A 9,820-nucleotide genomic window follows, 5' to 3' on the forward strand; every position below is an offset into this window, starting at 1 on the left:
CAATTTTTCGAGTATATTTATACTCAAGACGTCTGCTCCTAAGGGAAGCACGAAATGGTAAGTGTTTGGAGTGAAACTCAGGTAGGTAGCGACCATCTCGGAATTCAGCGATACGTGATAGTAAGCCGCACACAAGCATTGTCGTTTTTACCGGAAAGGGAGATGTATGGCAATCAAAAATCCTGAATTGATCCCTATAAGGCTCCCAAAGTGTATGCTACACGATATGAAACTGTACTATCCCCCCTTCTATGAATGCTCCAAACCCTCAATTAAATCCACATGCTTCTCCATCCCATATATGCTACTGCTTAGAAAAGAGCAACAAACATGGCAGATACCAAGAACAAGCCCGACGCTGCGAATCTCGAAGCGTCGCTGCTCTTCGTAGTGGTCCCGGAGGGGGAGGAGGAAGTGCCGGTGCCAGTCTCTGAAGATCCGGTGGGGGATGTTTGGCTGCCAGAGCTGGAGCCTGTCTTTGTAGCAGTGGATCCGCTGGCGGTTGCGGTAGAGGGCAACAGGCTTGCAGGAAGCGTAACGTTTTTGCATGAAAGATCATACAACGGCGATGTACCCATGGTAGCATCGCTAGTGCTGCTAGCCAGGAGACCGAAGCTGGGAACTGGGGTTGTGGGGGCAGCATCTTGCAGAACATACCACCAGGTGTTCACTTTCCCAAAGGCAGATGCACATCCAATTTCGTCCCAGAAGATCTTTGCGTTGGCAATGCTTGGGACGCCTAGGTTTTCGGTCTTTCCGCTGACGGGCCATCCAGTTTCGGTGATCCAAACAGGTTTTCCACCTGCGGCGCCGGCAGTCGCGTTGTATGCATCCCAGAAAAGCGTGTAAGCAGAATCAATATCGTTGCTCTCAGTGTTCTGAAAGTATGGGTACTCATCCACGCCTAACCAGTCGATCGCTGAGATAACGGCGTTGTTCGAAGAGTTAGTCCATGAGTTCCAGGTATCAACGTGGCCGATCAGAACCTTTTCCAAGGCTGTGCCCTTGACGGCAGTCTTCACTTGTGTAATGTATTTGACGAGAGTTGCTGGGTCCACACCAACACCCTTTGGATCATTGGCAATGCCAGTCACCGAGACTCGGTATAGATCTTCGCTGCCAACAGACAATCCAACGACGAGATCGGTGAAGTCTGTGCCATAGTTCGTGATAGCTGCGGTCAGGGCTGCAATCTCATTCGTCACTCCTGCTTGTCCACCAGATGCCCATATTCCGAGAAGGAGGGATGTTTTCGTTTTGATAGCGGCGGGAATTGCGGAGATTGGATCTGAAGTCGTCAAGCCTTGCTGTACAGGATAATAATTAGAATCTGCAAATAATCGCCGGTTCTGCCACAAGAGGGGAACAAACAATCATAGTGTAGAGTCTAGCACTGGTAAATGCTCCCGAAGTTCCAACCAAGTTCTTCGCAGATGTGAATTCGGCCTCGAAATCGGCTTGCTTCTTCGCTGCACCACCTGTGAATGTGCTTCCATAATTGAAACCTTGGTAAATAGTAGCCGAGGCGGTAGAGGATAGAGCAGCTGCAATTGAAAGGAAAGTAGAGGTGCGCATCGTGGCGGGATTGTCGTCTTATTCTCGAGTCGGTTTCCTGTTTTCTGTTGTTTCCCGCTTTGCAGATGTTGTTTCCCGCGTCGCGTTTCTTGGCAGATCTCTTCAAATTTTGCAATAGAGTCAAAAAGAATGTATCGAAGAAGCAAATCGAAGACACGAAGGAATGAGTGTCTTGCTATAAGGAAGAAATACTAAGGAACGAAGGACTGTGGGGGTTGATTCAACACAGAACGTTGGGAAAGGAGAGCGAACAACACGAGAAGATCGAGTCGAGGGATATGACGAGTGAAACGCCTTACCTAAACCGTGCCAGGAGAAGACCAATGAAAAGACAAAACGGTTTCTTGGCTTTTGGGGAATGTGGTTAGCTCAATGGGGCTGTGTAGATCAGGGGTCGGGGCCAATTTTAGTGATCGGATGAAAAAGAAAGGGAGGCGCTCCACGTGATTTATTTCCGGATTATCGAAGAGCCGGCCCGCTGAACGTTGCGACGTATTATCGCTTCCCTCCCTCCTGCATCAGAGCTCGATGCGGGACAAAGATCTCCCTTCTGCAACCAGGAAGGCGCCTACCTTCTCTAAGCAGTTTCTCTCACGTGATTTGTGGCCGTGAGTCTCCCAGGCACCTATGTCAGACAGTCATACCGTTTCCCGTAAGCCGTGCAAGAAGAAGAAGTGCATAGTAAGTCCTACTGCATCGCCCCGCCAGTTCTTAAAATAAGCTTAAAAGTCCCTAGTATGACTGGAAAAATACATGCAACATCCTTGCCAAATAGCCCTAAAAACCCAGACCATGCTGTACTGTACTCGCTGAGTTGCGAGCGCTGGATCGCAGCGTGGACGTGAAGAGCACTCCCGAGAGATATTGTGTATCTCATCCAGGCCTGCAAACGAGACCAAGTTGTCGAGAATGGAGCGTGGAAGAGGTTTCCTTTAAAAGAACTAGATAATTTGGAGACTTGGTATACAGGCATCGCCGATAGAAACGACAATAGGGAGAATTTTAAGAGCCATCTACCTCTGTTGATCTTTACATCATTGGGAAATTTGGCAGATAGCCCAAGAACAGGAAGTAACGGCAGTCACCTTCCAGATTTTCGACCCAGTAGCTCGAGCGATGCATTGGTTCCCGACCCATCCCAACAAGGCCAAGAAAGTCTTAGTACGAGAGAAATGCCCAAGGCCAGTAATGTGGCCCAAAGTTTCTCTTTTCCCACTAGAGAGACACTCGTCAAGTTAGCACAGTTGACGCGAGAGATGAACCATATTTATTTGTAGTCAATGTCACTTTAACCCTCAATCTTCCTGCCAACAACCGCAAACTCCAGCAATGAAGCCAATCGTTCCGCCAGAACCAGTGGCGACGGTGGTATAGAACTTCATCTCCGACCGATCAACACTTCCACGAACCGTCAGCCACGCCGCCTTGCCCTTTCCATTCGCGGACGTTTTCAATTCCTTTCCTCGCTGCCACACTTTGTGTTTCTTCTTCCCTTCATCCTTGTCCTCAGCAGGGTCGGCCGCAGCGAAGTCCGTGTGGGTATGGCTGAAGCATCAGTGGATATTACCTCGCCCTATGCAATTGTTAGCGAAATCGGGATCCAGCGCTGTTGAGAAGGTTGCTACATGCCACAAGAGCATCCTGTGACTTGCGGCAGCAGTGCAACCTGGGTTTTGACTTCTTTTCCGAGTTTTGGTCTATGGAGACTGGATAGTGAGGAGCAAGTTTAGATTGCATTCTGAGGCGACAGAAGAGAGTGATTTAGCTTAGCACTTGCCTTGGGGTTTTACGAGAGCTGCGACGCGGCCCCATGATTCACAAGCATGCAAACCTATCGAAAAATATAACGTATATTGGCCTAATACAATGGCGGCCAACACGAAAGCTTATTCTGGACCGAAATAGGTCCAGGTTCGAACTGCGAGACATTATGTCTTCATGAATCAAGTCCCAGAGTGAATCCGCCTCCTCTGTTCAAGAAGCGATCCGATACTAAATCCGTAGTAGTCACCACATTATCTACTCTCTTCCTCGCACTAGCTATAGACCGGACATTGGCATCGCTGACACTTCAACCTTTGAAGTGGATTCAGCATATTGCATTTGTCATGGCAAGAAAACGCAGAAGTTGCAAAGATGAAGCTCAACCTCGCTACGATCCTAATAATCTTCCTGTAAAGTAAACTTTTGATTGCATGAATCTCAGTCTTGAAGCCTTCAGGGTCTAGTGTGGCAAGTTTGCACTGTATAAATAGTGGTTTCACTATATTCGAACTCTTTCACTTTGACTTCACTATATATTGGAAGACTCGGGTAGCGAGATTAGCGGCTTTACCGAGGCCGATAGCGATGCTCCTGCCAAAACCCCGAAAAAACATTGCATATAACATTGCACAAATTGCACTTGACTTTTTCGCTACTTTTTACTTCTTATATAATAAATTACTTATAATATAAGATATTTATAAGCTTGCAAATAGCTTATATACTTTTCTAATTATTTTCTTTAATTTAGACTAATTAGAATTCTTCTAATCGGATTTTCTTAATTTGTAAAATTTTGAAGTTCTTCCTTTAATATTACTTTCTCGCTTAGAAATTTGAGGCTATTTTCTAAGTTCTTGAGATCTTTAAGTATAACTTTTTTAATTCTTAATCTTTTAAAGTTATTTAAATTCATATATATATTAATTATTATTTATATATATATATAAAAGTAATAAGAGCTTTAATAAGCTTAATATATAAGAGAAAGAGTTTTAAGAAAACCCTAATAAGATTTAAGTAAAGCGGCTATAATATAGCCGTTTTATAGCTATACTAGCTTATATATTCTAAAGGCTTATATATTTTCAGGTTATATATCCTCGAATTTTCTTTCTTTTATTTAATAAAATATTGAATTTAATTACTTATATAATAATTTCTAAAAATAGCCCTTATAAATCTAAAAAGAACTTAATAGAAAATTAAATAAATTAATAGAAATTTATATAATTACTTTATTTAAAAATCTCAAAAGCTAAATATAATATATAAATGCGAAATATTATAAAAAATCAGGATTTTAATAATATAGGAATTAGAGGCCTTAATAAACTTAATATATTTTATTTTATCTTATAAGAAAACTAATTCTCTTTTTTCGGATATTAATTAAAAATATATTAGTTACTAATTTAAAATAAAGATACTTAAATAGAAATACTAGAATTCTAGCTTTTTCTCTATTTTATTTCTATTTTATAAGAATTTAATATAATTTAATATTTGTTTTATTTTCTTATAATATTAATTAAGAACTATTTATATATAAAGGCCTATAATAATTTAGTACTTTTATATAATATAGGCTAGAAACTAAAAGCTTTTTATATTCTTAAATTAAAACTAAAATAATAAATAATGTTTTAATATACTAAGAATATATCTAATATATTAATTAATATTTCTTAAAATAATATATTATTAACTTATTCTTAAAATTCAAATATAATTATATAAATATAAAGTAATTAAATTTATAAGTATAATTAGACTTTAGATAGAAACTAGAACTTATAAATATAAATAAAAGTAATTATAGAAATAATAGGCCTTATTTTTATAAATAAAACGCATTTATAATAAATTAATAAATATATATACTAATTTAAAACTAGAAAATCTTTTCTTTAAATATATTTATAAATATATTTCTTCTAGATATATACGAGCTATATATTATATTAAATTAAGAATATAATTTATAAATAGTTCTTTATTATAAGGCAAATTAAAATATAATATTTAAGTTAAAAGAATTATTAAATAGAAGCTTTAGAACTTCTAGTAATAGTAATAAAGTAATAAAAAGAGGCCTAAATAATATAAATAGAAATATAAAAAAAGGAATTTATAATTAGAATTTAATATATTTTTTAAATAATTATAAATATAATTAATATATATAAAATAAAGAGGCCCTAATTATAATTATATATAAAGTAATAGATTCTTATAAATAACTAATTAGTTTCTAGTTATAAGCTTAATAAAGATTTTTTTTTTTACTTTTTTAAAAGATATAATAAAAGTATATAATATAATAGTATTAGCTAGAAGCTATATAAAAGTAACTATTATATAACTGGTTTTATCTAGCTAGCCGGTATTTTAGTAGTTTTAACTAATACTTCTCTTCTTTTATTTCCTTCTCTTTTTTCTTTTTTCTTTTTCTCTTTAGCTTAGTATTTTTAATATATAAGATTCTTAGATTTTTAAGCTCTGGCTATTATTTTAATTCCGCTATTATATTATATTAAGCTTATTTATTTAGCTTATAGAAGTAATAGAATACTACTAGTAAAGAATTTATACTTGTTTTTAGAAAGTAAAGGCAGAATACTACTCTTAATATTCGGATCTTTTCGAATTTAAAAAAAACAGAAAAATATATTTTCTAAAATCTAGTTAATCTCGAAATTTGGCTCTTAACTAGAGCAAATAATGCCTCTATTCTCTATAATCTAGTTAACCTCGAAATTTGGCTCTTAACTAGAATAAATAATAACCTAATAATTAGTTCTTTATTAATTTAAAAGAAGAAAGATTCTAGTCTTTTATAATCTAGTTAATCTCGAAATTTGGCCCTTAATTAAAATAGATAGTATATTTTTCTTAATATTAATAAAAGTAAAAGAACCGGTATTTTTTTTTTAATAATTAGTAATCTCTCGATTTAAAATAAGAGATATACTAATTAGTTTCAGGTTACTAATTTAAAATAGAAATCTAGTAATTAATTCCAGTTTACTAATTTAAAATAAAAGTAACTATTTTATAATTATCTCTTCTATAATTACTTTTCCTTTAATTATCTCTTTCTTATTTACCCTTTATACGACTGCTTATATAATTATTTTCTAGCCAGATATAATATTCTTTCTCTAATTTATCTAATTCGGATAATTCTATTCTAAAAGAGATTTATTTATAATATTTTTTTACTAATAATTTACTCTTTTTTACTAATAAAAAAGAAGAGAAATCAGGCTCTAAACTAGATTTTAAGAATTCTAGTAAGCCTAGTTCTAGGGCCGAGATTAAATTAAATATAGAAACTAATTCTATAAATAGTTCTATAGATAGTTTTCTAGATAAGCTTAATTCTCTAGATAGCTTTATAGATAAATCTGGCTCTATAAATAGTTCTGGAAATAATTTGAGTTTTATAAATAATTTAAGTTTGAGGCTAGTTCTAAAGCTTTAAATAAAAATAGAAATAGCTATTAATTAAATAATAACTATTAAATACTAACTATTTTAGGGATTTTTATTAAAAGCTCTATTTCCTTTATATATCTAAATAAGTATATTTAGACTTAGTTTTCCGAAAGAATAATATAATAGTATTAGCTAGAGGCTATTTAAAAATAACTATTATATAACTGGTTTTATTTAGCTAGCTAGTATTTTAATAGTTTTAGCTAATACTTCTTTTCTTTTATTTTATTTTATTTTTTTCTTTCTCTCTCTTCTTTTTCTTTTTAGCTTAGTATTTTTAATATATAAAATTCTTGAATTTTTAAATTATTATTTCAATTTTATTATTATATATAAAATATATTAAATAAATAAAGAAATTAGAAGACTTGAATTAAACTATATTAGAAAATAGTATTTATAAATATATATAAAAGAAATTATATTTAAGAAATATAACTAATTATATTTAAGCTAATTTATTAGCTATAATTCTATTATAGAATATTTATTTTAAATAAACTAAAATAGAAAAAATAAGTACTAAGCTTTTATTATATATAAAAGCCTTTTTAAAAGCTATATTTTAAGAAATAAAACTTATTTAAAGAAAGTCTATATATAATATATCTATATAATACTTCTAATAATTAAATAATTATAAAATATAAAAAAAAATTTATATATTAACTTTTTATAAAATTTAAATTAATAATAGTTTTTTAAATTAAAAAAATTAAAATCTTTTCTTTTTATAACTTAAAAATAAGCTTAAAAAAGTTCCTAAAACTAAATATAAAAGCCTTATAAGCTCCTAATTTATAGAGTCTTTTAGGATTTAAAAACTAAAATATAATTAATTAATATATAAACTTTATTAAATTAAAATATTATTTTAAGAAATTTCTTTATTATAAGTTAAAAAATATATAATTATTTCTTTATTTAGTAAAATATAGTTTATATTAGCTAGAAGGCCTAATATAGAATAAAAAGATAATAAATAACTAATTAAAGCTATATTTCTCTAGTTTATATTATAATTTCTAGATATTTAATATCTAAAATATTTAGCTAAATACTAGATACTTTCTAGATATATATAATACAGCTGCCTTATTAGAGAAATATATTTGAAATATACTAGAAATATTTAAAAAAAAAACTAAACTCTTTTAGAACTAATATATTATAAAATATATATATATATATATATATTTTATAGCCTTCTATATTCTAGTTTTCTCTTTTTTAGCTTTAAATTATCTTTATAAGAAATCTTTTATTTTGCTTTCTAAGCCTTAAATACTATATCTATAATAGTATTTAAAGCTTATTTCCTTTAATTCTATAAAAAACTTTAAATAAATTAATTTAGAATTATTAGAAATATAAATACTATTAAAATAATAGAACCTTAGAAATATAAGTAATAAACTTTAAAATAATAAAAGTAAAAAGCTTTAAAATTCTTAGAGAAATCAGGTATTTATATTTTTATAAATATATATTAGTAATATATTAGAAACTTTTTTAAAAACTCGAAAATCGAAAAACTTTAAATAAAAGCTATTTTTAATTAAGTTCTAAAATAATAAATATTTATAGACTAGTAACCTAATTACTATCTTTAAGCCCTATCTTATAACCTTATAAGCCCTATATATATACCGGTAATAAAACTATTAGAAAAAATATAATAGAGAAAAAGTATAATAAATTAACTTTCTAGAATATTATATAATTCGAAATAATATTAATTTCTTTTAAGGCTTTTATTAGTTCAGATTATTCCGTTAATAACTCTTTCTAAATTAAATACTCTATTAATATTTCTAAAAGTTTTTAAATAAATCTATAAAAAAAGAAACTTCCTTTTTTATTAAAAAGTTCTAATATATTAATTAGCTTATTATTACTAAAGAATTATATAAATGGGCTAAAAAAGCTAATTACTTATTCTCAGATATTAATTTAATTATTATTAGCTATTAGAAGAATTTTAAAAAAGCTATTTTATATAAAATAAATTATAAAAATATTAAGGGCTTTTTCGAGAATATTAAACTCTAAAATACTAAATTTAAAGAAAATATTAAGTATTATATAATTATAATAAATTGGCTTATAATAGCTCTAGTAACTACTACTTTATTTACTTTTACTATTTCTATAATTCTAGCTATTTCAAACTTCTTTCTAAAGAACTTCGAACTATTTCTTACTTATTTTTATTTAGGATTTCTAGTATTTTATATATTTTTTTAGAAATACTAGAATTACTAAACTTTTAAATCTAACTCTCTTTACTAGAGATTATATTATTTTTAATAACTAGCTAGTTTAGATTAAAAATAAGCTATAAGGAAATACTAATTTATATTCTTTAAAGAATCTTAAAATTATTTATATTTCTAGTAGATTTACTAATAATACTTTTATTCTAACTAATTCTTATATAAATAAAAATAGTCCGAATTAATACTATTAGCTTTTAGAACTATACTTTTACCTAAAAAAGCTATATTCTAATTCTAATAAAATATAGAATATTTATTATAACTTTAGTAAGCTTTAAATATACTTTAGTTAAATATTTTAGAAGTTCTATATTCTCTTTTTATAACTATTTATAAAAGGTAATATTAGTCTTTAAAATATTAAATATAAACTAAATAAAAAGCTTTTACTAAAGCTTTAAAAATTAGTATATATATATTATAATAATTCTTTTCTTAATATTATTTGCTTTATTTAATACTATATTATTAATAATTAATAAATTAAGGCTATATATAAAAAAACTAAAAAATATAAAAAAATAAAAGTTATTTTAGCTAAGTTTATTTCTAGTATTATATTCTTTTATATTTCTAAAAAATATATTTCTAAAAAGAAATCTAAAAAGCCTATATTAATTACTTTTATTAAATATATACTTCCTTATAAATATAAGTAATATCTTATAAAAACTAAAGATTTCTTAATTATTAAATACTAT

General features: G+C 29.4%; 1 protein-coding gene across 1 annotated transcript; it reads right to left on the bottom strand.

Annotated features, from left to right (window-relative positions):
• Nucleotides 1-311: 311 nt before the first annotated feature.
• Nucleotides 312-2,957, bottom strand: K444DRAFT_643495 (glycoside hydrolase family 17 protein; the record flags this gene model as incomplete). Its single annotated transcript, XM_024884865.1, has 3 exons — nucleotides 312-1,307; nucleotides 1,372-1,544; nucleotides 2,924-2,957. 3 exons carry the CDS (start codon nucleotides 2,955-2,957, stop codon nucleotides 312-314), a joined length of 1,203 nt encoding a protein of 400 aa, XP_024736373.1.
• Nucleotides 2,958-9,820: the final 6,863 nt, after the last annotated feature.

Source organism: Hyaloscypha bicolor (assembly GCF_002865645.1).
Source record: "Hyaloscypha bicolor E unplaced genomic scaffold K444scaffold_86, whole genome shotgun sequence".
Taxonomy (NCBI): Eukaryota; Fungi; Ascomycota; class Leotiomycetes; order Helotiales; family Hyaloscyphaceae; genus Hyaloscypha; species Hyaloscypha bicolor.